Source organism: Apiospora phragmitis (genome assembly GCF_038363925.1).
Source record: "Apiospora phragmitis strain CBS 135458 chromosome Unknown utg000016l:1.0-887042.0:1.0-888152.0, whole genome shotgun sequence".
Taxonomy (NCBI): domain Eukaryota; kingdom Fungi; phylum Ascomycota; class Sordariomycetes; order Amphisphaeriales; family Apiosporaceae; genus Apiospora; species Apiospora phragmitis.
The window spans coordinates 74,315-101,848 of NW_027117416.1; the positions used below are offsets into that span (position 1 = coordinate 74,315).

At 52.2% G+C, this 27,534-nt stretch overlaps 5 protein-coding genes across 5 annotated transcripts; 1 reads left to right on the top strand and 4 right to left on the bottom strand.

The window, feature by feature from the left end:
- Positions 1 to 8,281: 8,281 nt before the first annotated feature.
- On the bottom strand, positions 8,282 to 9,009 carry PG994_015217 (heterochromatin protein; the record flags this gene model as incomplete). Its single annotated transcript, XM_066866624.1, has 2 exons — positions 8,282 to 8,850; positions 8,925 to 9,009. The coding sequence occupies 2 exons, from the start codon at positions 9,007 to 9,009 to the stop codon at positions 8,282 to 8,284; spliced, it is 654 nt and encodes a 217-aa protein (XP_066707538.1).
- Positions 9,010 to 9,821: 812 nt separating this feature from the next.
- Positions 9,822 to 10,743, bottom strand: PG994_015218 (uncharacterized protein; the record flags this gene model as incomplete). The annotated part of the gene is made up of 6 exons (XM_066866625.1): positions 9,822 to 9,930; positions 9,983 to 10,003; positions 10,058 to 10,069; positions 10,125 to 10,220; positions 10,272 to 10,402; positions 10,708 to 10,743. 6 exons carry the CDS (start codon positions 10,741 to 10,743, stop codon positions 9,822 to 9,824), a joined length of 405 nt encoding a protein of 134 aa, XP_066707539.1.
- An 8,876-nt stretch (positions 10,744 to 19,619) lies between these two features.
- On the bottom strand, positions 19,620 to 20,208 carry PG994_015219 (uncharacterized protein; the record flags this gene model as incomplete). Its single annotated transcript, XM_066866626.1, has 4 exons — positions 19,620 to 19,708; positions 19,763 to 19,869; positions 20,039 to 20,142; positions 20,191 to 20,208. The coding sequence occupies 4 exons, from the start codon at positions 20,206 to 20,208 to the stop codon at positions 19,620 to 19,622; spliced, it is 318 nt and encodes a 105-aa protein (XP_066707540.1).
- Positions 20,209 to 22,352: 2,144 nt separating this feature from the next.
- PG994_015220 (uncharacterized protein) lies at positions 22,353 to 22,532 on the top strand (the record flags this gene model as incomplete). The annotated part of the gene is made up of 1 exon (XM_066866627.1): positions 22,353 to 22,532. The coding sequence occupies one exon, from the start codon at positions 22,353 to 22,355 to the stop codon at positions 22,530 to 22,532; it is 180 nt and encodes a 59-aa protein (XP_066707541.1).
- Positions 22,533 to 24,921: 2,389 nt separating this feature from the next.
- Positions 24,922 to 25,819, bottom strand: PG994_015221 (uncharacterized protein; the record flags this gene model as incomplete). The annotated part of the gene is made up of 4 exons (XM_066866628.1): positions 24,922 to 25,152; positions 25,206 to 25,296; positions 25,351 to 25,753; positions 25,810 to 25,819. The coding sequence occupies 4 exons, from the start codon at positions 25,817 to 25,819 to the stop codon at positions 24,922 to 24,924; spliced, it is 735 nt and encodes a 244-aa protein (XP_066707542.1).
- Positions 25,820 to 27,534: the final 1,715 nt, after the last annotated feature.

The following is a 27,534-nucleotide window of genomic DNA, read 5'->3' on the forward strand; positions in this document are numbered from 1 at the left end:
AAGTTCAGCCTTACCGAGGTGTCCCAGAACATCCCCTCGTATGCGATACTTTCGCATACCTGGGGGGAGGAGGAGGTTACATTCAAAGACGTTACGGATAACACAGGGCTCGATAAGAAAGGCTACCAGAAGCTCGAGTTCTGTGCAAGGCAGGCTGCCGACGATAATATTCAATACTTCTGGGTGGACAGCTGCTGCATCGACAAATCCAGTAGCTCCGAACTCTCGGAGGCGATCAATTCCATGTTCCGCTGGTATCAGCAGTCGACCAAATGCTACGCATACCTTGCCGATGTTTCGAAAGGTACCGATATCGAGACCGACGAACTATCGCGATCGACGTGGAAGGTCTCCTTTCGACAGAGCAGGTGGTTTACCCGCGGCTGGACACTCCAAGAACTAATCGCCCCGGCATCAGTTGAGTTTTTCTCGCGGGAAGGCCAGCGCCTAGGCGATAAAAGATCCCTCAAACAATCGCTCGTCGAAATCACGAAGATCCCCGAACCTGCCCTCCGAAGAAGTCCCCTTTCACAATTCAGTATTAAAGAACGTATGTCATGGGCAAAAGGCCGAAGGACTACGCGTAAAAGAAGACATGGCATATTGCCTCTTCGGAATATTCGGCGTTTTCTTACCACCTATCTACGGCGAAGGGGCACAGAGTGCGCTGTCACGTTTACGCGAAAAGATATCTGGAGTCCCGGAACCCCTGCCGAAGGTACTGGCGGAGTTACCTATTGCAGACGAGCCGCCTTCGACTCTCACGCCGAAGAACATAATCCAACCTGCCTCCGAGACACTCGAGTCGATCTATTGCGCGAAATCGACGAATGGATCCAGTCTCCGAACTCCGAAGCGATGTTCTGGCTCAATGGCATGGCAGGAACGGGTAAGTCGACTATCTCGCGTACCTTAGCGCATACTGCCTCCACGGTTGGGTTTCTTGGTGCTAGCTTCTTCTTCAAACGTGGTGAAGGGGATCGTGGCGGCGTCTCCAAGTTCTTTTCCACCCTCGCAGCGCAGCTGTGCTCACGGGAACCGGCTGTTATCCCACACATCCAAGCTGCTATCGACTCTGACCCTGCCATTTTTGGAAAAGCGATGCGAGAACAAATTGAGAAGCTTATACTTCAACCGCTATCGAAAATTTCAGGAGCTGCCTACCAGGACCGCGCTCTTTTGATTGTCGTCGACGCTTTAGATGAGTGTGAGCACGAGGAAGATGTTAAACGCTTTATCCACTTGTTCTCGAGCTCGAAAAGCATACAATCGCCCCGGCTCAAAATCTTTCTTACCAGCAGACCCGAGCTTCCTATCCGTCTTGGCTTCACTGCGATTAAAGGGGCATACCAAGATCTTATCCTTCACGAGGTCGCTGAACCGGTTATTGAACGTGATATCTACGCTTTCCTTAAGAGTGAGCTCACACGGGTGAGGAAGAGTACAATGCGCTCAAGCCAGATGAGCGACACTTGCCCGCTACATGGCCAAGCGAGGGTGATTTGCGGACTTTGGCTAAGATGGCGGTGCCATTGTTCATCTTCGCCGCGACCGTTTGTCGTTTTGTCGATGACCGCAAAGGTGCCAACCCGCAAAAGAAACTCTGCAGAGTTCTAGAACAACGAACTAAGAGTCAAGAATCCAAACTTAATGCTACATATATGCCAGTTCTAGAACAGCTGCTGATTGATCGTACGGTGCGAGAGCGAGAAGAAAGCCTGGGACAATTCCGTACTATTATCGGTTCGATAGTAGTGCTCGCCAACCCCCTTTCTGCGTCGGCTCTGTCACGGATACTTAACACAGCTTTGGATGACGTGTTAGAAAGCCTGGCCCTACTTCACTCCGTTCTCAGTATCCCCGATTCATCTGAACAACCGATCCGATTGCTACATCTATCCTTCCGCGACTTCCTTCTCGACCCGGAGAAGCGAGAGCGCAACCGGTTCTGGATTGATGAGAAAGAGGTCCATCGTCGGCTAGCCACGGAATGTCTACGAGTCATGAATAGCTCGCTGCGGACGGACATCTGCCAAGTCCAAGCCCCAGGGACGATACTCTCCGAGATCGATTCCCAGCGAATAAACGAGCGCCTGCAGCCAGAGATACAATATGCCTGCCGCTACTGGGTATACCATTTGGAACAGTCAGGTACAATAATCACCGACGATTATGAGGTGTATAACTTCTTAAAAAGCCATCTCCTACATTGGTTAGAAGCGCTCAGTCTAATGAATAGAACTTCAGAAAGCTTGCGGGTTTTGACTACATTGAGTAGTCTTATAGTACGCTACCCCCGGACCCGTTCCGTTAAGTTACTAACCAACTATCAAGCCCAGTACCAGTAAACCACTAATCGACTTCTTTAACGACGCGAACCGCTTTATTCTGGCTAACGTTTCTACTATTCAAGTTGCCCCTCTTTAAATCTATTTATCTAGCCTCCTCTTCGCCCCGAAACAGAGCGTAATCCGTGCTACATTTCAAGATCTTATACCACAATGGATCTTGCGCCAGCCAGTAGTAGACGACAAGTGGAATAATTGCCGCCAGACGCTCGAGGGCCACAGCAATTCGGTCAACTCGGTGGCGTTCTCGCCCGACAGCAAGCTGGTGGCGTCGGTGTCGCACGACAAGACGGTCAAGATCTGGGACGCGCAGACGGGCCAAGAGAAGCAGACGCTCGAGGGCCACAGCTCCTCCGTCAGCTCGGTGGCATTCTCGCCCGACAGCAAGCTGGTGGCGTCGGCGTCGCGCGACATGACGGTCAAGATCTGGGACGCGCAGACGGGCCAAGAGAAGCAGACGCTCGAGGGCCACAGCGATGCCGTCACCTCGGTAGCGTTCTCGCCCGACAGCAAGCTGGTGGCGTCGGCGTCGCACGACATGACGGTCAAGGTCTGGGACGCGCAGACGGGCCAAGAGAAGCAGACGCTCGAGGGCCACATCGATGCGGTCAGCTCGGTGGCATTCTCGCCCGACAGCAAGCTGGTGGCGTCGGCGTCGTGGGACATGACGGTCAAGGTCTGGGACGCGCAGACGGGCCATGAGAAGCAGACGCTCGAGGGTCACAGCGGTCCGGTCACCTCGGTGGCGTTCTCGCCCGACAGCAAGCTGGTGGCGTCGGCGTCGCACGACATGACGGTCAAGGTCTGGGACGCGCAGACGGGCCAAGAGCTGCAGACCACCCACATAGGCACTATTTTCCTCTATATTGTCATTCAGCCCGAGTTCTTCACATCTTCTTACTGATATTGGAGCTATTGCTATTGGTACCCAACCTAGTCAATTATCAACTCCACAGCGCGAGGTTTCACGCCTTGGCTATGGTATCAGCGTGGATCGCAGCTGGATAACTTGGCATGGGAATCATCTCTTGTGGTTACCGCCTGATTTCCGGCCAGTAAGATCCGCTGTTGCCGGTTCTTTAATTACGATCGGCTGTGCTTCGGGGAGGGTGGTTTTCATAGAATGCGACATGGAAGGGGTTGGGAAGCAGTGATTCTTATGCAATTTCTATTCTAGGGCTTCTACTCTTTATCTTCTTTTCTCTACTACCTTTGAAAATGGAGGGTTCCAGGGATCGTCGTTAATTTATAGACCGCTTCGCCTTCGTTAGGGACTAGGAAGATTCTAGACACAGGTCCTAAATGAGTAATATTTATTGCCACCGTAAAGCAGGAGGGGTATATGCCAAGTCTATCTAGTGGCGCCAGCCTTCAATCAATCGATAGAATTGAAAGGGCATGCAGGCTTTTTCGTAATGTTCTATTTGTGATGCTTTATATAGGGTGCTAGAACATTCCTCGAAACTAGGTTATATACGTATGCTTTTGAGGTAATGCCTTTATGTGGTTATATAGAAAGCAGCGTAGAGCTGGTTCGCGACCCCGCGCCATTAGGGTCAACTGTCCTCGTGATTGATTACCTAAGCGCCTACATGGGATGATAGGTACATGCCAAGCCTTGGTAGAGCACAAAACCAGGCATCTGGTCAGCGGGTAAGCGTCACTGTGCACCTGTCCCAAAAGGGAAAGTGGTCCGAGCGGAAAGAATTTCTCGGCCCGCTAGCAAGGAAGCCGATTTCGTTACCTTCTGTAGTTTAAGCTGGTACCGCAATCTGATGGAGACACCCATTGAACTCTCGTCATCCAAGCCATCTAGACGGGGCGGCACTTCCGGTTTGGGATTCGGTCACTCGTGCCTCGTCAACACGCCTCTTCCAACTCTAAAGCTACTCAGGCAAGGGCCAGTTTCCCATCAGGGCTCTTCGTTCCGCCGACCCAGTTACGTCATCGTTTGATGGCCGCTTGTCTGTCTCGGGGCTGGTTGATTCCTCGCCATATTGGGCCAAGGCCGACACATCTCCCACATCCACATCACACAAGGTAGGCTCGGTCATGCACGCCGGTGTCGACCGGTTGGACTCGAGTATTGGCGATAGTGGCTGGGGCAGGTAGTCTGTAGCTGATCGAAGGGATAGGACTAACTTCGGGCTTGTACTAGGCGGAAATAGTAGCTTGGGGAATAAAATAGGATAAGGCAATTAGTAACCAAAACTACACTGATTGGATAAGTCTTCGACAGGAAAGAGATTGCGTCCAGTGATGTTCCGTGGCCGCCTGACTTGGAAGCCGGCAAATCGAAGATATGGGGCCACTCTGGGTGCAAGTACTACGGCGTGAAAGATGGCGCCGGGAGTTTCTCATGTGACGGTCTGGAGAAGGTTCAATGTACAGTGGATTCAAATATCCTTGACCCCAAAGCGACAAAAGTCCTTCGCTGTGTTTACCCACTGATCGAAATAATGCTGGTACCGAAGGTCAGGTGTTTCATACGGTAGGATGTATACGACATTATGGGAGAGCTTAATCAACACAATGAGCGTTAGAGTTGCCCTGTTGAGAGATAACCACTTCGTAACCAGTTTATTACACCATCGACTATCCTATGAATCATTTGCAGTCCTTAGCAACTTGGCCATGGTGCTTGGGAAGCGAATTGACACAATGATACATTGGTTGGGAAGTCATATCTGCCTTGCTGTAGTCGGCCGTGGCGACTCTGGCAAGCCGGCATTACGAATGGCTGGTGCTTTCTTGCCAGCCATCCTTTAGCTACCGCCGCTTCATGGGCGGCCCCCGTGACATCAATATGTAGGTGGAGTGAAGGAGCGTTTGCTAAAATGCCTTGGCCTTCCTCTCCTGCAATCTAATAACAGGCGAGATCTTTATACGCTACGTCGTGTAAGTCTAGAGTAATTTAGATCTATCTAGAGCCTAGTAGTTTTATAGAGAAGTACGGAGAGATATCCCTCAATAGTATACGCACTCTCGTTCTTGTCAGCGCCAACACTTGTCGTCCAGTGTCTATGACTCTTGGGTGTCTCTCATTTACCGCCTCTGGATAACCTCGCCTTTGTCAATTTTGCAAGCCAGTTTCGTAACGCATGTGCACTACGGATACCTGGTTAAGCATCATACACATAACCGCGCTACATCAGAGCCATTGGTAGGTAAGAAAGGTGGCTCGCGAGGGGTGACTCGCAAGGTTCTCCCTTAGCTTAGTAAGAGGCTCAGCGCACTATAAATACTCTCCATCATGCTGTTCTTTTCTCTATTAGTTCTCCAGCTTTCTCATTTCTTCCACCGCCACTATGAGGTACCAGTCCCGACTACAGCCTCGGCCCCGACTACAGCCTCGATCCAGAATATGGGATCCTGACACAATACTCGAGTTAAAGCATCAAAAGAAAGATGCGCACAGTTGCACAGGCTATAATAAATCTCATGGAAACCCTAGATGCATGAATTCAGTGGCGTCCTTCAAGCACGGTTTTGACATCCTCTGCACCCTCGCCAACACCAAGCCAGCAGCCGCTGCATCATCGCGCAGCTTAAAGACGGCAGCTATTCACACGCTATGTCACTTACACCAAGGGCAAATAGATGGCACGGTACAACGATGGAAGTTAGCCTTGAAGAAAGCAGGCGTGGACCAGCCCGAAATCAGAACAAATAAACCCTCTAAGCAATATTGGAGCTGTTGTTCTACGCCCGACACTAGGGAATGGAGGTATGCAGACAAGAAGGAACGGAAGGGCCCAGGAAATTACACAACTGGCAATCAAAATTTTCGAGGAGAAGGTGCAACAGGAGGAAGAGCAACGAAAGGCGGCGGAGGAGGAAAGACTAAAGGTGGCGGAGGAGGAAAGACGAAGAGTGGCGGAGGAAATACGGAAAGCGCGGGGGAGAGCTCGTGAGAGACTTCGTCTTGCCCAGGTGGAAAGGGAGCAGAAATCAGCTGCAGAATGGACAGAAGCCTTGAGTCAATACCGCATGCGTTGGGATGATATCAAATCCAGCCAGGTTCGTTTATTCAATCGCAATCTCACGTGCTCTCTAACGAAACTTACAGGAAATGACGGGGAGAAATATTCCTTGGCCGGTCAAATCCGGCCTGTTGCGGGATGTGAATAGAGACAGCGTTACTGAATTCATCAGGAAAGCAATGAGCAGCGAAGATACGGCTGAGAAGAAGTTCATACTGATCAATTCAGAGACTAAGAAGTGGCACACTGATAAGGTTATGCAGCACTTTGGAAGGGACATTGTCGAAGGGGAAGTGCATGAGGAGCTGGCTACTGTTGCGAAGGTGATGGTTGAGTTGAGACAGGAGGCATCCCGATAAAGACAGCGCTAGACGGGCACTTAACTAGATACGGGCGAGCTTCGGGCTGCCGTACTTGTATTAGACCAGACTTAAGAGGGAACAAGCTCGTGAATGGAGGTCCTCCTGACTTTTTATACTCCATTATCGCCGTTCAAGCACCCCTATGCCGGAAGAATTGACTCTAACTTATGCTGGTGGAAGCATAAACAATAACATCACTACCGAAAATTACCCCAGTGACGAGAAGTATGTCCCTATTTCTTCTTCGTAGCTTGCGAAAGAGATCCCAGAACCCCGTGTAATCTAAAAACTCGTAACTCCCTTTACTATACTTATGCCATCCCATTTTCAGCTTGCTCCAGCTGTAGCAGTGAGATAGAAAGATAGGGTCGTGCCGATCCCCCATGCGTATTTATCATCTCCATCTACTTCATATTTCTTAATAGCGCAATCTTTCTTCCAATATAGATTCCAATATTTATATATTGGGGCCGGCGCGATTCCATATACCATAGGTGCGAAGCGGCCTTCATGGCTTCCCTATAACGGAGGTACGTATGTACGTATCCAACGGGGTTGGTCGCACTTTCCGCAACCATACATGAGTATCCGTAAGTAGGTATCAATCTACCTGCCTACTTCTCTCCCTCTTCGACCCTGATATCCAACGGACCCGTCCAGCTTCTGAGACGCAACAGAGCTCGTTCTAAACCCCAGTAGAACTAGATAACGCTCTAACCCCTGGCCAAAACTTAGCATCGTAACAGTTTCGTCCATAACATTGCCATTGCAGAGCGATACTACAGGTATGGGAGTGACGAGAGCTGTTTATTACCAATCTTTCCATCCATTCTGGATCCTGGCTAACAGTTTTTGACACTGTACTGCACCACTATGAAAGCCAGTAAGCAGCAGCAGACTCAGGGCGGATGGGCATATATGAAGACAGGACCGGAAATAGCGCGAGGATCTTCGAGCTCCCGACGGATGCAGCGAAAGGAGAATACGCTTCTGGATGATTCAGGCTCCGAGGCGACCGACGTCTATCGGAACGGTACAAGCGGAGCGGGGGAAACATCAGGCTCTGTCCTGCGCACCAGAACATGGGTTGAACCACAAGCCGTCCGTCTGGCGTCCATTCTCTCAGTGCCACTTGCGCGACGGTTCCCATTCTGCTTCACATAAGGGCCAACAAAACTCAGGGCCGAAAACAGCCCGAGAATCTTCGAGCTTACGCAGCAAAAATATTGTACTGTATGTTACTGGATGACTCTGGTTCCATTAAGGGGATAGGGCTCCGCCATGGAGGCATTGTTTTGGGAAGATCGTCGCATATTAACGGACTATCCGGAAGGCAGAAGTTGGACAAAAAGGGGTTGGATGGATGAACTGGCTAAGTTGTTCGAGAAGCATATAAAATGAAAAACGGATTATTGAATTCGACTGGACGAACGTGAAACCAACGTATACTAAGTTGTTAATATACGTGAGCATGAAGCCCTTGGTGCTGTTGCTGCTGTGTACTTCCAGGACGACCGGCCTGCATGGCTGCGGCTCCTTTGGCTTAATATAACTTCACTTCCAATAGCCAACGCTTCCGAGGGGCTCATTAGGGTTTCTTACCACGACCGCATCTGGCAAAGCACTTATCTCTGCCACCCTGGCTCTTCCAGTACTCTTCCAAAAGTTCTGGGCAGATGTCTCTCAACTTGTCTTCCGGTTCAAGCGACGTGTTGCCAGTCGTCGCAGGATAACCGACCCATTGCACTTCAAACTGGAACGCGCCTTTCCTCCTCTTATGACTCAAAATCTTGAAGGCGTGATACACAGAAAGCGGGGCGTCTCTGTCCTTTTGATATAGGGCTTCGGTTCGCCCGCCTTGAGCCATCCAATACTCGTACAAAACCTTGGGAGCACATTGTTGGATCTCCACCTCGGGCTCGAAAGAAGCATTGTCTGGCTCATATGACCATTGGACCAAGATCTCAACCTCATCATCGGATACCAGACGATGCGTCAACAGCTTCTCAATTTCCCGCTTGATGTCCACTGGAGTATCGTCGAATTCGCTGTTTTCAGGCGCATCCTCAACCATATGGTTGGCATCGTTGTCAGTAGGGGGTTCGAACGCATTGGAATCCATTCCCGTACGTATGCTATCACTGGCTTGAAGCAATTCTTGGCAGGATGAGTTAGAAACCGCGAAAAACTCTAGAGAAGATTAAAATATAGAAGATACCGTGGTGACGAACCGGAATCGCCCATATCAGCGACGAGCACCTTGGATACTTCGCATTCGTTCTTCTCCGCTGGAGCTCTGACGGTATGCTGTCCCATGGATCCTGATCGTTTAGACGATATCGGGAACCGATATTTGAAGAGGGAACATGAACTGACTATCTGTACGCTCCGATTAGTATGGCGCATGACACATGACCAAGAAAGTAAAACACGGCTAGAAATTGAACATACAATTAACGGCATCAATACTGTCGGAAGATGCATTACGCTTCACGGCACTGTTCATTTTATCTGGAAGAATAATTTGATTATCGCCGTTAAATGAATATCAAATGCTGGATTGGGTCCGAATTGAACGTCAGAAATGGGCACGACTAGGGGAGCCAAAAGGGGCGAGGGTAGGCTTAAAAGATGAGAAATTGTTGGGGTCGCTTAACTGCATGGGACCAAATTCAAGTTTTACTCAATAACCGCCCTGGATGCAGGCATAACCGTAACGGCCGCTGATTGGGTCTCGACCACATGGGCGTAATTTCGTCCAACATCAGCATGCCAGCTTACCTTGCCGTCTCTGGTGTTGGTTATTTATGCCTTACATTCGGAAAGAATGCAACCCCTGTCGTCCAAAGCATGCCACCGCAATGCCGCAAGGTTGCTGTTATTCCATATCCTACCCAACCAACGCTTACTACCCGATACGGCCAGTACCTTGCCGGCACTACTACTCAGGATCCCGACAAGCAGGGATGCCAATCACCTTTTTCACACGATGCAGTCAAGGTGGAGCACGAAGTCGGTCAGCAAACCAGGCTAGGCCCGTCATTTTCAACGCGCATAAGCTAAGCCTCTTGTAAACGACTCCGTCCTGGCAAGCCAAAGGCCGCATGGTCGAGCCCTTGTGCAGTTTGTTACATGCCGCCTACGTCGTCGTTTGCATCACTCGGCCCCATCGCCTCTACGATCGTCTTCTTCAATTGCGACAGACAGCCCATCAACCTCCGTGTATGCTGCTGGAACCTAGATGTCGGTTAGACTTCCGTCTTCGTACCCCTACGCAATCGTGACGTACAGTTCCTGGTATGTTTGCTTCCTATCAAAAATAAACATCAGATCCACGCTACTCCCATGAGCCCTGAGAACTTACCAGCGTTCTAACCTGGTGGATGTCAGTCGCTGATTCTTACATAGCCGGAAGTCTCGGGCCCGCTTACTCTCCAGTATGGCTCTTGAGCTCTGACAGGACCACATCCACCTTTCGGTCCAACATGTCGACTTTATATAGTAGCTTCCTCATCTGGTCCGCCGTTCTGCACTATAGTTAATGTACTTGATCGGCTCTGCATAAGGCAGGAACTCACGCCGGTGGACTCGATCCGAGTATGCCTTGGTCTAGGTGGAAACCCGCATATGGTGGATAATGAGTGGGAGCGAAGGTGGGATCCGGCGTAGTCGTATGCGCCGCGGCTCCCCAAAGCGGCAGTAGCCCAGGCTGGTTTGATGTTTCATACGGAGAGGAATACATGTCGCTCGCTCGAGTGAAAATCACTAGGGGGATATGATACGATCGCGGTGAGAAGCATTAATATGCTCAGGATTGCGTAGGGTGATAATCGTACATAGCATTCCGTGGAACATCTATGTGGGCTTTTAGGCCTATAAGTATTGTAACAGTCGGTGCATCCAAGGGCGCCGACTTGTACACTCACTATGTTGCGCATCCTCGGTCCTCCTGCGAACACCCTAGCGCGAGCTGTACGGAGACGCAAGCCGCAGGGCAACTGCCAGACCACATACCACCTCTGCGACTGTCCTCAAGCCGAGCGAACCCATGTTGCAAAGAGGTGTTTCTTCAACTTAGCGACTGGATTCCTTGGTAGTGGTGCAGCCAACAGCGTGACGAATGTTTGCTGACGGCCAGTGGGAGGGCGACGGCCCGAACATTCGGGTCCAGGAACGAGTTATAGCGAGACGCCAAGTGACGCTCCACCTGACCAACTTGCCAAGAGCAGAGCCCCATCCTTGTCTATCGATCAATCGGTGGGTTCTCTGCAGAGAAACACCGAATCTCGCGGCGCACCAGATGAAGCCCACCCAAGCAGCGGGCTTTCTCTCGCGTCTATGCCTGAGCAAGGCAAGATAAGCGCCGCATGGGCAGGCCACTATTGCCAGCTGCTGACCTCCCTGCCGCATGGCATGGAATTTACCTGATCGGCACCCTATGTGGGAGCCTCCAATGTGGGGACGCCCATGCGCATTCCCCGCGGAAAGCTTCCCCGCTCCAGGCTCAGGTATGCGACTGTGGCATGCCCTAGTGACGCATGCAAGGGGGGCCCACCGACTAGGCAAGCCCTACTAACCATTACTTGGAACACCGATATAAGCGAATGCAGATCAAGAAGACTACACATTTCGATGTGCTTAAAAACACAGGATTATGGGCGAAGACGCAGGCAAGAGAGGGAAAAAAAAAGAAAGAAAGTCCAATTGCGAGCTTCTGCAATACGCCTACGTCTCGACAAGTCCCGACGCACCGCGCCTGGCGTCAGCACATTCCCAGAACACGCCTGCCGCCCTGGCAAAGCGCACTGCGCATGACGTATACGAGCCAGCCCTGGGAGCAACACATCAGCGGCGACACCACCAATTTCTGTACGTTCTTTCTTGTATCCTTCGCGAACCAACTTCCCAGCCCTTGCCAAAATGAGCGCAATATCCGCTAGCGCGGCATAAGCGTTGACACACTATAGAGAATCTGGCAGGACGAGGGATAACCCAAGAGCGTGAGCATGCCTTCGCCCGGACCGAGAATCAGTTGCATCGTCTCACCCATGCTGGACACGCCTGTCACCCTGCATGCTCCACCTTCTCAGCCACGAGGCATGGAACGTTGTTTGCCATCGCCAGCAGAGGCGAATGGACGAGGATTGCTGCTCGTCAAGGGAGGGTCACCGTCCGTCACAATGAACTGCCGTCGACGATGTAGTCCTTTCGATGGAACCCGTTAGCGCCGCTGCATACCTCGTCTCGGTGATGCATGCCCATTCCTGCTGGCGTGCTGGTGATGTGATTGGGTTGCCCGGCATTCCAAAGGAAGGAATGCGTCCCGACTGTTTGGGTCGTAGAGACAGGGAAGCGAAGACATCAAGGGAGACAGGGTGGTTTTTATCCCAGGAAATAACCAACAAAGCGGGCTACATAGTAAGCATGGAGTTAGCTAACTGGAGGTCAGCTGTCCCCGCCCCAATGAGCCAACGACTGTTCGTTCGGCCTGCCCCCGCCGAGTGGTCGTCGTACTGTAGCGGTTTTGCACATCGTGTCAGTGCGAGACCGCCCTCTGATTGCCTCGACGCCACGCGGCGCCCAGGAACAGACCATCTCGCCAGATGCGCCTGGATAGCATGGCGACATCCCTCCTGTCCGTTGTACTCCAAATCTTTAATGCAGCTGTTCTGGTTCGTACCGACCAGCATAGTAAGGCGACAACAACTCAATTATCTGCATTTATTTCTGGCCACGCTACCTGAAGCTACTTCCGGTCCCAATGGCTTGGTACCTCAAAGCATAGTCGTCAAAAAGAGACGATGCCATACTGGCGGGCTGACTTACATGCAGTCCATCCTGCGATATATACTAGACTTTTGAGCAGGAAGCGCTTCTTCGTAACCGTTCTAGGGTACCTCGGCTAGCTCTGCATTCGGATCAGGGCCATCTTATGTACTCTTTCTCATGTGTCCTTTCTGACTTACAGAGTGTTGGCCGGCTAAGCTGCGGTAGGGTAGACGTAGACCTTAGGATGTAGAGCTGCTAATAGCGCCGCCGGTTCAACATACAGTACTGTCTTTTTGCTGCTTAAGCTCGAAGAGTCTCACGGGCCTTTTTTGGTCCCAGCTTCCATCGTTGCTTGCAAACCTGTTGGCGCTACTGTGGGAGTGCAGCGCCGGGAATAGCAAGGGCGCACTAGCGCGACTAGCGGGGCCAGTCCCCTGGAACCACCAGTTCGCGACCCCGCGCCAGTAGGGCCAACACCCAATCTCCCTGCTACGCGAGAACTTCTCCCCTCCAAGACACTGAAGAGAAGCTACTGGAGCCCCGATATCTGTGAGAATCCTTTTCGCCAACATGGGTCCTGGAACCGGATCAGCAGCGCCCCTGGCGAGGTTTGCCCGACGCGGGCTCGTCATGTCATCCACATTCCATATCCGCAAGCCGGCAGCTTGCTATCATACTATACATATCTACCGTCCCGCGAGACGCTATTGTAGCACCATGGACACTCCGAAAGATGCTCCAAGAGAACCCAGCAAGCTGCCGAATTGTTTTGGGTGGCTAGGCCTCCGCTATGGCTTACACTAAGCGGCAGAAAGACAAGGCGCGCAAGAGCGGCGTGTCGCTGCAGAACAAGACGCGGGACCTCGGCCGCTACTGCAACGTCTTCAGCATGCTTGCGTACTGGAACCCGACGCACAAGCGGTGGAACACGGCGATGCACGTCCCGCCGGGGCAGCGGGTGCCGGACCTGAACAAGATTGTCTGTCTCCATGTTCCAGTTATTGTTCCGTCGAGCTCCTCCTACTCCGTCGCTGACAGCCGCAGTTTTGTCAATCAGCCGCCGGCCGTACGAGACCGAGCCACGGTCGAGCGACACGATCGCGCCGCCATGTCGAAGCAGTCGATTTCGAAGCCCAGCCGGACGCCAGCGACGACGCGAACGCCGGTGTCGACGTGGATAGCGACGCGGATGCCGAGTACGAAAGCGACCCCGAGTATATGACAGCAGCTTCTGTTGGCGGGGCGGAGCCTGTGTCTGTCTACGACATCGTCCCCGACGAAGACGGCGGGACTGTCATTCCCCACAGTCCCAGGAGGCAGGTGGGCGCGAGGCAGTTGGCCTCACCGCAAAGACCACAAGGTAACTCTGGTTCTCGTCTATCGACAGCATAGCCGACTGACTGTGTGATGCTCATCATAAAGCAGGCGTCCTAGGCTCCCAACCGACAGTGGAGGGGCAGCCCGCCCACACCGGGTCCAGCCCGACAATGAACGCTACGTCGACCGCCGCGACGTGTGCAGGCCGACCAGCACCCACAAGATACCCTGACCACGGCGCGATGGATGGCCGGGTGGCGGCCAGAAGGCCCCTGGCGTCGATCATGTCGACTCGACCACGGCAATGCCCTCCCAGACTAGGGGCAAACGCTGCAAAGTCGTTCCCCGGCCGTCGAGGCGAGTTTAGGCAAAATACGATGAGGCGCGCGCCAGACTACTACAAGGACTACCAGCGTAAGTTGCAGCGGGACATCCTGGCGAAGAAGATGGTGGGACTGCTGGATGACCTTCGGACCAGTCTCGGCGTTATGCCGTTCGGGTGAGGATGTGGGTAAGGAAAATATCACAAGCGGCAGCTCGTCTATACTTCTGTCGAACTATATTTCAGCTCCAGTCCATTAGCCAGTACTCTGCAAGCTATGTTCAGCCCTTGCTGGCAGTGGCGCAGCTCGACCTGCAACTGTGGTCTCCTTTCCGAAGGCCATGATGAGCTTCCGTTGTGTGTGTAACACCAACGTCCGACCTTTTTTCCTTTATCAATATCACCATGTACAGAAAACACACTATGCGCAAGTTGATCGATCATGTTATTCAGGAGGATCTGGTGCAGCGCAGCGAGATTGCGTTTCCTCATTGGGCACACTGTAGTCTCGTAGATCTTTCTGTCCGAGGAATTCGGCAATAAGGACTTCGCCCTCTTGTGACCAGAAGCCTCGGGCCGCACGGATAACAGACGCCAGCTTCCCCTGGAAGTAGGGCATTGGTGGAGCTTCATGGTGCTGAGATCGTCCTTCGTGGGGTGGGTGAATGATGTTTCATATGGAATACCACTGGCTTATTACGAAAGAGGGGGCATAGATCTACGGCAGTTAGCTGGTGTAAGGTGAATGATTAGACCACTGAACATAGGAGAAACGAGAAGTCTCATGAATTCTCAGAAAAGGGCCATCCATGAGGTGAAGCTAGCAGTGCTAGCCTAGCACGGAGACCTGCCGTAGAATTGTTCGTAGAATATCGAAATGAAGGTTCACTACCTGGGTTGAAGGATTGTTGTGATTGTGACCATTGCATGGAAGCTATTCGGCTCACGCGCCAAAGAGCATGAATATTGAACGATAGAAGAAGCGGGTTAAGGAGGTGGCTGGTGTTAACCACTGGAGAGGATGGCTGTGCTACGTGGGGCGGGCTTCCAGTTCAATTGCAGTCAGAGCTCGTAACATCAACAAATGCCATGATCAACTTCTTATCCGACATAACGACATAATATAGTAGACACGAAAAGGGCAATTCTTCTATCGCGCTGGCATGGCGCCGCAAAACGTATGCCGACTACCGACTACCGACGACCGACGACCGACGACCGACTACCGACGACATGAGTCGAAACCCGACACAGCGTGGCGGCGAGCATTACAGGAGCGGGGACAAGCTCGCGACTTGAGCAAGGCAGCATGCACGACAATTAAGAGACGATAGCATAGCGGCCACGGTTGTTATTCACTGCTTCGAATGGCCATCGAGCCCGAAGCACGCCGGCGCACAGTGACTCCCCATGGCCAACGGGGCTACCCAGTCCCCACGAGACCAGTGTGATAGACATTGCCACGACCGACCTGCATGCATCGCATGATAGACGTATCCCGCCGACGATTTCCCACCCGACTTCCGAGCACCACTACGTGATTCATAGAGACCCGAGTCAACGAGACAACAAAAGGCCAGCGCATTGGCAGAGGAGTGGAGCACCAGCGGTCGGCACACAATGCCAGGAGGCAACACGGTCCCGCGCCAAGGTGTCATCGTATTTGCGAATGGCCCAATTCGCCCCAACACTCCTTGTCTCAAGCCTTATACCTCATCGAAAAAGGTATCGCCTAAGGGATTGGCGTCGGCCACGGAGACGAATCGCTCAAACAGGGCTTTCACCTGCGACAACCAGCCCGTGACCCGCTGAGTCTGTTGCAGGAACCTGTACTCGATGTCAGTTGATGGTCTGCGCCGGACTGAACACACGGTGACTTGCAGCTGTTCGACTTTCTGTGTGCTGTTCGGGCACCTGTGGTCAGACGTATACCTCGTTGCGACGGCGGTGAAGCCCTACAAAGTCGTGAATCTGGCGAGATGTGGGCGTGCGTGAGTAGAAGAGCTATGCCGTACGAGGGCGAAGGTAGACTTACTTTTCGTTGTGGTGGGCCAGCTCGGACTGAACGGCGTTGAACTTTTCCAGCAGCTCATTCACCTTGTGCAGCAGTTCTTGGGTGTCGCCCGACGTTCTTCGTTTTCAGTACAACGCGCGGACTGGATGTGGAGGGACCTACGGTAGCGGAGAGCTAAAAGGGCTCGACTCGAGGCCTTCTTGGTCGAAGAAGTTAGGAACGTCTGGAAAGGACAGTGGTTGTTGGCTCGGAAGCTGGAGCTGCGTTGCAGAAGGAGCAACAGTCTTGGGCGCAGACGCAGGTGCGGGTGCAGATGCGTGCGCGGTGGTGGCGTGGCCTGCTGATGGTCGGCCCTGCCGTGGCTGGCGCGGACGCTGCGCACCGTATCGCTGCGAAGGGAGCATGTCGGCGTGGATGGAAGTGACGGATGAATAGAGGAAGTTACAAGTGAAGGAGAGCAAGGTGGACGAAGGATAATGGAATATGCAACTCACTGAGAGCCTTGACCCCAAAACTGGTATTTCTGTGGCCCAACTCGTGCGGTGCTGTAATGAAGCAGCAAGCATGGATGCGAGCCCAGCACAGTTTGGTGGCTAGGCTGTCAGGCGCGGAGTTAGGCTTTCCAGTTGGGAAGTACTGATCCATAGCCACACTTATGGGCAGAGGCTAAGTTCTGGACGAAGTACGACTTGTGAGGGCAAGAGCCGATTAGCAGCATCCGACTCGGAGCAGACGTGGCGGAGGGTCGAAGTGAGCCTGCACCGAAAGCGGCCGACAGCATGTGATTTCGGATCTTTGGCCTATTCGTGAGCAAGCAGCTCATCTGCAGCTGCCGTCAGTCCGGACTCTACGTGTGGGACGTACCACCGTGTTTTGGCGTGGATTCTGGCTCAGGGCAATTCGGCGTCCTACGGTCCTCCATTCGAGAGCCAGATCAACAGAACGAGGTCGGCCGGGGCTAGGATCAAGTTCTGGATTGGCTGCTCCCCACCCCCGAACTGCTCCAGCACCGCTTCCGCCCTCACGCGTGAACTTACTATATTCTGCCTTCTCCCCCTTGGTCGCTCGCTCGCTCGCTTCTCATTCTATCAACAGCAACGACGATGATAACAATAAAGCAGACGAATAATGCCAAGGAGGTCTTCCTTCTTCATTCCCGCCTTCCTCCATACATAGAGCGTCCCGTCCATTTCCGATCTTGACGGGGCACATCTGTCCCTTGCTAATTGCTGCATCATAAATAACCTCATCACTTGCTCGTCTCGAATCATTACTTCTCCGTGTCAGAATCAACACCCATCTTGTCTCCCCCGGCGCTGCTAGCCGTCGCGGTCGTTCTCCCCTGTTCTGTAGGATCTAGAGCAGGACTGGCCTTGTCGCCATCCCCATGGGGGCTTCACTCGTCCGAATCATCAGTAGCCACACGGATCGTCTTCTCGTCCGACTTTCCAGGCGTTGAGGCGCCGACGCTTTCTTTGGGAGGCGGGTTTGGCGTGGTGGGTACGACTTGTGCCGTGGCGAAGCGCGTCTGGCAAATGATCAGGGGAGCGGTGGGGCTCGACTGCCGTGCGGGCATCGAGCCCGTCTCTGAATACATTATTTGGGCCTCATAATTTCTATATTGCCTAGACTAGGTTACTAAGATACTCATGCTTCCTACAATCCTATTAGCCCAAACGCTTAATTTGCATAGCTTGTATAAAAGACTTAGGCCAATTTTCGAGACAAACGAGCCGACCGTCACGCAGACGAAATGCTCTACTTGGCATGACCCGAAGGGCTTGTCTTTCTGTTTCCACAGGCCAATGCTAACGTCCTTCACCTACACATGGGCCACCCAAAAATGCCTCATCGAGATTTTCACCGCCAACTTCAACCTTTAAGAAATATACCAAAACTAAGCCAATCATCATCATTTCTTTTCCTACCTATGTATATGTTCCCAATGAGTCGGTATACTGAGTCTCACATTCAGCAGGCTCTTAATGCTGTCGTCAACGGCCAAAGTATTCGTAAGTCTGCATTGGAGTATGGCATCCCAAAGTCAACGCTTCAGAATAGAATCCGCGGCGTCCAGCCAAGAGACATAGCCTGGACCGAACTCCAGAGGCTTTCTCCGGTCCAAGAGAGCCATCTGGCGGAATGGGTTCGCATCCAAGCTGAGCTAGGCTTTCCACCAACCCATCAACAACTGAAGGATTTCGCTTAGCGCATCCTACAGATCAATGGAGACTATATATTTATGCGCTGACTATCGAAGGAGTACGGGAGACGGTCAAGGGGGGCAGAGGTCGACGAGCGAGGGAAATAAGAGAAACCTTAATTTTGAATCCGATTATCGTGAATCATAAAGGGTGTATTGTAACACCCAGCCAAGCTACTTCCGAACGAGACCAACTGATGGAACATCAGTTTCAGGTCTGTTCATCCAGCAGAGCATTCCCCACGATTCGTTCGCAGGTGATCTTTAGCATCACCGTCAACCCGGCTTGTGTGGCCCTTTCGCTTACTTTCGCCCTGATTGCACTCGAGCCATGGAGCCGCCATCAAGCCAACCCTTGGAGGGAACGCTCATCGCTAGAGGCAGTCAATCCAAGCTGGGTACACTGCTTCTACCCTACAAAGTATGTGACGACCCTAATGATGGCCAATGGCCCAGCCAATGGAATACACTTCATGAGGGGTCCCACGTCCGACCCCAAGTTCTGCCTGTTGGCAATGAAATTGGAAGTAGCAGAGGCAACCAAGCGAGGATCAGAGCAGATGATGTGGAACTCTGATTATGCACTGGTGGCAACACCGTCCAAGAACGCGGAAAGTGTCCGAGGCAAAGGCGAGGCACAAAGACAAGCATTGCTCAAATTCCGACAGAATGCAATCGGCGGCACCGAGGTTTACGGCAATCAGATGGGGCCGGTCTACCGAAACCTCCCTGAATATCGGTCCGTTTGGGTTCAGGTTGAGGGCGGCATCTTGGTCAATGATATCAAGGTCAATACACCGCCACGGCTTTTTTGTTAGTCCTGTTGCAAATCAGGGTCCCTCAGTGGGGTTTACAAGCTTACTAAGCACTTTCCTTTGTCTATATAGCACCTCATATGCATTCACCCTCTCTAGATAGATTCCTTTCCTTTAGCTAGCACTGAATACAATACCACGACCTCTCTGACCGTGCAACAGTTATGAGCCCGGCGTTTCGGCTACAATAGCACGTCAATTCCAATGGGAAATCTATTAGCCAAACCCTGCGCATCAGAGAGGCATTCTTTGCTCATTTCTTCACCAAATCACCTAACCACGCACCTCACTATCCATAATGTCCGACACAGTCAAGATAACGCGCGTGAACCTCATTACCAAGCGAGATTGGCCCGACTGGTACAATACGCTGCATAGAAGCGCTCGCGAACGAGGAGTCTGGAGCACCTAAACCCAGATGGTCCTGACGACCTATTCATGCAGAATGAACCGACTTTGCCGACGTTCGAGAACACTTGGGAGGAGCTAAGCGAGAAAAGGGACACCGTCGACGAGAGCGATGTTGACACACTCCTCAAGAGAAGGCGAGGCGATTACCAGATGCTGATGCTGCGCTATACAACACGGAGATCAGGATACGCAACTATCGGTGAATGGATTAAGCTCACCGTTACGAGAGCGCACCTCAACGTCGCCTATAGCACTCTGTTGGAGAAGGGGAAGGACGACACGCTTCAGAACGTCATCCGCCAGCTCCGAACGCAGTTCAAACCCTCTGCCACGGCTTACAGCGCATACATCAGGGACCAGTACAACAAGGTTCTCTAGCGAGCTGCGCTCGGGAGCGAAGATCCCCTGCTATGGCTCGCAGACTGGAGCCAAGCATACGGAAATGCTCTTTCTGAAGGCATTCCCGAGGTAAAAGGACACCTGGCAACACGTACCTGGTTAGCTGCTGTCGATAAGCGCTTAGCACCTGGATGGGGTCAACGTCGGCTCGAGGAATTCCACCAAGCAGAGCTCGAGGGAAGAGAACCCACGAGCTTAGCTGTTCTCAGTTCGTTGCTGATGGAGCAGGTGGATAGGGGTGAGGTACGAGGGAGCAAACAAACATCTTTTGCAGCACTTGGCAGTGGGCCAGGCGATACCGTTTCCGGAAGGTATAGTCGTCGATCTCATGTAACTAAGGACTGCCCCTGCAACACACGCTCCGAACCTCGGTCTCACGCGTGGAGTCCAGTGAAGTGCTACACACTCCAATACGCACTTACCGGGAAACACTCGGCCCCTCCCTCAATCAGGGTGCGACTCCCTCCGAAAGGGAATCAGCGGCCATTCAGGATCGACTAAAATCGGAAAGCAAGTGGACTGAGCTGCGCAAACAACTCATCAAGCTAGGCTGGTTGAGAGAGACGACCCCTCCTAAGAGCTTCTCATTTGCAGTTATCGATGCCACGCTGTTTAGCGTCAGGGCGGAGTTCAACGCCTCTATCAACCACCATCAGGGCCCACACAACCTATCACAATCGACGCTGATCGACAGCTGTAGCTCCTGCCACATCGTCAACAGCGAGTCGTGTTCCTAGTCCCTGGAACATTCACGGAAGCTCCTTTTGGGGCTAGCGTGGAAGCTGGAACGGCCTCATTTCCGATTAAGGGCTACGGCAAGCGCATTATGAAGGGGGTGCTAGGAGAGGGTCCCGAGAAAGGCGATATCGAGCTCAACAACGTGGCGGTTATCGAGAACTTCCATACCAACATTATCGCGGAGCCCTTGATGGCTAGCAAGGGTCTTTGGTACTGCGGAAAAGACTGTACGCTGCGCTACGGGGAGCTAGAGAGTAGCATTGTGTTGCGACAGCTTGAGAGGAAGGGGAACTTAGTCTTTATCGAATACAAGCCCCTCTTCTCCTCTTATGAAGCATTGCAACACCCTCCACGAAGTGCAGCAGGAACCGTTAGCTCTTACGCAACATTCAGGCGCGCTCCAGCAGACCAGAAACCCGATGAGGTGGTTAGGATAAGGACGGATAATGGTGAAAGATGGCACGCAAGAGCTGGTCACCTAGGACCAGAAGCTCTCGCAAGGCTTGTGAAGGCAGCAAAAGGGGTAGCTATGACAGGTCCTTCGCAACTAGAGTGCGAAGTGTGTGCAACGTCGCTGGCGAAGCGCGTTGTCTCGCGCAGACCTACCGAAAGAGCACCTCGACCATTCTACCGGATCCTTTGGGATATCTTTATATACCCTAAGGGGTATAACGGTATGAGAAACCTGCTGCTACTTAAGGACGACTATAGCGGCAAGGTGTGGTCACTGCCAACCACCTCCAGATCGCACGAAGAGCTCTTTCGGCTGATCAAAAACTTCGAGAGACACATTCAGCGCCGCTACGGCCTCCTTATCTGCTACCTCAAGCATGATGGAGAGACTGGCCTGATAAGCTCTAAAGGTAGCACCGAATATGAGCTCTGGTGCGAGGAGGAAGGCATTACTATAGAACAAGGGCCCTCCAATACCAAGGAGCCAATGGGAGGTCAAGAGAGAGCAGGCCGAGGGGTAATAGAAACGGCTCTTAAAATAAGAGTCGGCGCCAATCTACCCGAGGCGCTTTGGCCTGAGGCGGTTCAAACAGCAGCTCGCCTGCTAAATATGAGCCCTTCACAGTCCCAAGGGTGGCGGAGTCCCAATGAGGTTCTGGATGCGTGGTTTGCGAGCTATTTTAAGTGGTATAACCCTGCGATGGTAAGGGCCCTTCGGTCTGACCTAAGGCCAGACTGGAGCGGCGTATACACATTCGGGTGTAGAGCCTACGTGCTAAAAAAAGGATCGAGCACAAGGAATACATCGCAGGAAGTATAAAGTGACTCCACGGGGGCATATCGGTTACCTAGTTGGCTATGAGGCCACTAATATTTACCGGATATGGCTACCCAAGTGCGGGAGAGTCATCGTCACGCGAGACGTAAGGTTCGACGAGAACCTCTTTTACCGCTCAGATGAAGTAAAGGAGGCAGTAGCAAGCCCGGTTCAGCTTGAGGAGCTAATCCTTACTCCTTCACCTGAGCTGCTACAGGAAACAGGCTTCTCTATATGGACCTTAGCTGCGTGGGAAGAATTGGACTCGACCGACCCTGTTACTTGTCCCGAAGGATCTCAGGGGCTAGTCCCCTCAGATCTCGGGGGTGAGCTCCTCACTGACAAGCCTGTCGACAAGGCCTCGGAGGTGGAGATAGCACCTGAAACCGGTTCGGAAGGTCATGGAGCCGAACCGATGGATGCAGGTAGCACGGGACTCCTGTCGCCAGGCCGTACACCTGAACCGGATGCAATTCCCGGAGCGCAGGAGAAAACGGACCCGGAAGGGGCCTCAGCAGCCCCATCTGGAAGACATCAAGGGCATGCTGACCCTGATGTACGAACCCCTGAAGACCTGGTAGCCCCTGAAGCGTCAGGACCGGCTAAAACGGGCAGGGGAAGAGGGACGAATAGCCCTGGAAACCTGGACCTAGAAGGGACCTCAGCAGCCCCATCTGGAAGGCATCAAGGGCATGCTGACCCTAATGCATTGACCCCTGACGAGAATGTCAGGGAAGAGGAGCAGGAAGCTCCTAGACCCAGTTCACCAGCTAGTGAAGAGCTGATACTGGATGAGATCATTGTGGCCGCCACGGAAAGGAGTTCAGAGACGTCTGAGCCCTTTAACAGGCCACAAGGGCGCCAGCGAAGGCGCAGAAGGGAGCCACAAGAGCCTAATCAGCAAAGGATTAGGAGTCTAAGGCCCCGAAAGCAAAGGGAAGGTAACGAGGAACGCTCGTTCTTTATATTACACGACGTATATGAGAACCCGAATCCGTATAAGCTGCTTAAGTATGAGGGACTTACTGTTACAGTATCTCCCACTATAGCTGCTCAGGCGTTCTTCGTTACCTATTTCCCTAACACTAAGGATGCTCTCCTCTGCGGTAATAGAGAGCACCGAACGACCCATGCGGTAGTAGCCAAAGCCATTACACAAGGAAAAGCGCATGAAGAACAGCCAGCAGCTCCTTTAGAGCCGCCACCAAGGCACTGGGGTGAATTAGCTACTCATCCTAGGGGAGACCTGTTCAAAGCTGCCACGAAGCGCGAAATCGACAATCTGGTGCGAATGGGGGCATATGAAGTTATCCAGAGGCCATCTGGGAGCTTCCTACTACCTTTAAAGTGGGTGTTTACCGACAAATATGACGAGAATAACGTCCACGTGCTCTGTAAAGCACGGATCTGCGTACGTGGAGATATGCAGGACGAGAACTCGCTCGTCAGCACGTATGCCGCAACCCTAGCAGCACGTTCTTTTAGAATAGTTATGGCGCTAGTAGCACAGTTCGACCTCGAAGTTAGGCAGTTTGACGTCGTCAACGCGTTCCTGAACGCTTCTTTCGAGGAAGGGGCTCCTCCTATCTATTGTGAGCTCCCTCCAGGCTACCAGGAAGCCGGAAAGTGCATACTGCTCCGGAAAGCTCTTTACGGGCTAAGGGAATCACCACTGCTTTGGTACAACAACTTCTCGAATACTCTTTACAAGCTAGGACTCCTGGGATCTAAGGAGGAGCTCTGTTTGTTTTACAATGAGGAACGAAGTATATTCGTGGTGTTTTACGTGGATGACTTCCTCGTATGCTATCGAAAGGAAGCACAAAACGAGGCAGCGCGGCTCATAGACGCTATCAAGCTAATCTACGAAGTCAAAGACCAAGGAGACGTTGGATACTATCTAGGGATGCGCGTCACGAGAGATCGCCCGAATAGGCGTCTGTGGCTGTCGCATGACGCATACCTGGAAAAAGTAGCACGTCGATTCGGACTAGACACATCGAGACCGGCACCTACCCCTTTACCTACGGCAGAGCTTGTCAGATACGAAGGGGAAGCACCGAGGTCGAGGATCAAGGCCTTTCAGGAGCGCGTAGGGTCTATACTCTACAGTGCTATTATGATTCGTCCCGACCTCGCGTTCGCGTGCTCTCAGCTCTCGAAGTTCCTTACGAATCCAAGTGAGGAACATATGAGAGCGGCCGATTGGTGTATACGCTATGCATACAGCACCAAAACGCTAGCCATCTCATATGGGGGGCAGGAAAAAGGAGCTCAAGCGCTAGCAATAGCCAGTGACGCGTCCTACGCCGATGACCCTGAGACCAGGAGGTCATCCTACGGTTACGTTATCATGCTATTCGGCGGACCTGTAGCGTGGAAAGCTGCACGACAAGATACGGTTACCACATCTACTACAGAAGCAGAGCTACTAGCGCTTCAGCAGACAGCAAGGGAGTCGATAGCTCTTAAACGCCTTTTTAGAGATCTCGAACTCGCGCTACGTACGCCACTCTCGATATACTGCGACAATCAACAGACTATTAGGCTGGTCACAGGACAGAACGAAAGGATATCAACTAAGCTAAGGCATGTTGATATTCAGAACCTGTGGCTACGGCAAGAACACGAGAAGGGCACCTTCAATGTCATCTACTTGCCCACGAAAGATATGCCTGCGGACGGCCTAACAAAGAATCTCTCACGCGCCAAATTCGAGCAATGGAGAGAGCTCCTGAATCTACAGGACACGAGACAGTACCTAGGTACTGGGGCGAGCAAGCAGTGAGACGCGAGTATGTTAAAGGGGTGAAGCCCCTAAGTCATATTCATAAGCTATCATAACCATTTTGGAAGCCGCCCAATACCATTTCCGGACGATCTATGGTCAGGAACTGTGTCCTGAGCACGCCAACACTATTCAGCTGTTATGAGTCACCAAAAGAGGCGATCCAGGACAGTAATTATATACTACTCATCATTGCCAGAGTACTCATCATCGCCCGAGTCCTCCTCGCTATCATCCTTGCGCTTGCGAACCTGCTTAGGGCGACCCTTGATAGACTTCTCGCGCTTAGGGCGATCCAGACCATCAATCTCGGGCTCACTGTCATTTCCCTCGTGGTACTCATTGCTTTTACCGAGATACTCGAGCTCCAAGAGGACTCGGAACGCGATGCGTAGCATGCTAAGGAACTTGGGCTGGTATCTGTTAGTATCATCAAGCGGCAGGAGAGGATCGCGGAGCTACATACGTCGGCGTCAGGAGTTTCGGATTTACACTTCAGAGCTTCACCGAGCAGGTGGCGACCAACACGGCGAGCCAAGTGAGGAACAGTGGTACAACTACATCCAACAGCTATTAGTAAAGCGCCTCAACGGTATTGAGCAGCGACTTACGAGTGGTTGTTTTGGAGGCAGGCCAGGCAGCGACCACTTCCAGTCTCGTTGTCATAGCACTTTGAAGCTTTCGCGGTGCTAGAGAGAACCGATCGGAGGCATCCCATACAGGGATCGCGCCGCTCAGCACCTCGTATAGAGCGCGAAACCTTGGCTCGGGCACGACGACCACAACGACCCTTAGCTCGGCGACCAGGCTGAGGAGCGCTGCGACAGAAGAGTCCTCGCTTCTCATAGCGGTTGAGGATACGCAAAGCTTGCTGGATTTCCTTAATATCTTCCTCGCTGGCATCAGGAGCGATCTCGCCAATCTCATTGTGGTCCGAATCTTTATTGTGGTTAGGATCGCGCGGGGGTTTGCCTCCGCCGCTACCACTAGCGGTTGAACCGGCTCCGAAGTCGACTTTGCAAAGAATCAGTGTCAAAAATAGCCCCAGAAGGCGTTCAGGAGCTACTTACCAGTCGCCATGGTGGAATTTTCTGCAGAATCGCCAGAACTTGGTCTTTTTAAGTTCTGGAAGCTGGGAATAGCTGCAGAATAATCTTCTTATGCTACTAAGCAGCGAATTAGCATCAGGATGCGTACGCGCAGCGACTTGGGGGAGGCTTACTTACGACCATGGATGTTGTTGGGAGAGGAAATTTTATCGAGCCCAAAAATTCTCGTCATAACATATTTGCGTACCTGCCAAAAGATGCGATTGTTCAAATGAACAATAGGCAGGAGCAAATTGTTATCTCTCATTGTCCACATATCTACGGGTGGAGGGTCGCCCTAAGAGAACAATGGGGAGATTGTGAATAGCGACGCTCACTTCGGGAAGCGACAGCAACCTGCATCTATAGCACCTATATGCCGGTTGGGGGGTGTGTTGCAAGAATCAGGGTCCCTCAGTGGGGTTTACAAGCTTACTAAGCACTTTCCTTTGTCTATATATAGCACCTCATATGCATTCACCCTCTCTAGATAGATTCCTTTCCTTTAGCTAGCACTGAATACAATACCACGACCTCTCTGACCGTGCAACAAGTCCATGAGCTGACTCTTTATAGGACTCGTCAGAAGGAACACAGAAACTATTTGCTCAGCTCGTGGTCCAGGCCTGCCTGCCTCTGAAAAGCGAATCACGTATTGTGCATCGCCTATCGGCTGGACACATCACTGAGCATTGCCAAACCCTTTTTAGCGGGGAGTTGAAGATCCGCGACGAAGACGGAGACCGATCTAAGCTTCACCTGTTCGCCTTGGTCCGTCGTCTTTTCGAGCTGGCTGGAGGCCGGGAGGATACATGGCAGTACCATACATGTCTTCAGCGTGATTACACGCCTGCCAGAGGTCTATTTCTTCTGGGCTCGTTCGTCGGTGCCTCCGAATTTTCTCGTTCGCAAGGTCTTGGAACGGCCAAGACGCTTCAGTTACTGTCCAGCTGCAAAGCTTTCGAGGATGAGCGTCTGACAGAAGAAGTCCTCGAACAAAGGACTGAGCTGATTGCAGGACTACCTATCAATCTGCCACCAATCGTGAGAACCCCCCATTTTATGATGCCGTGAGAATACTTCGGCGGGGGCGTACGGCGGCTCTTGCAGAGCAGCAAATATGTGCTAAAAAGGTTGATGACCCCTTCGCCGACGACCAGGATCAGTGTGTTTGGCATCATTTTCGAAGCATCCTTGGCCGCTACTGCTGCGTCCACTAATCGATATGGCTTGGGACTTGTTTGTTGGTAGCGCCCGTTCATGTACACTTCTGTGACTAGTAGAATCTAGGTGTAACTAAATGCATGGTAATTGTCACGAGTATCTTTACTACCCCCATGGCTGATACGTTTCCCATCCTTCTTTCTCTTTCGACGACTAAAACGGCTAACTTTTATGTACCTGGTATAAACGTGCAAGCAATGAACATGTATGTCCGGTCCGCCGCCGGCGAGTCTCACATGTCGCGAGGGTAAAGGCATCCTGTTTGAGAAAACCCTTGTCGAAAGAAAGCGTTGATGAGGGAAGCGCTGACGAGACAAACTCCGCAGCCCCTTCGCTCGTAGAATGTGACAGTGTTGGTGATGCGGTACACGTACGGGGTCGATCCTCAACGCTGTCTTACGAAGCCATGACGTGCCGGCGGTGCCTAATAGGTGGAGTCCCCTTCTACAGCTACCACCGCAGCTAAACTTAGCATAAATTATC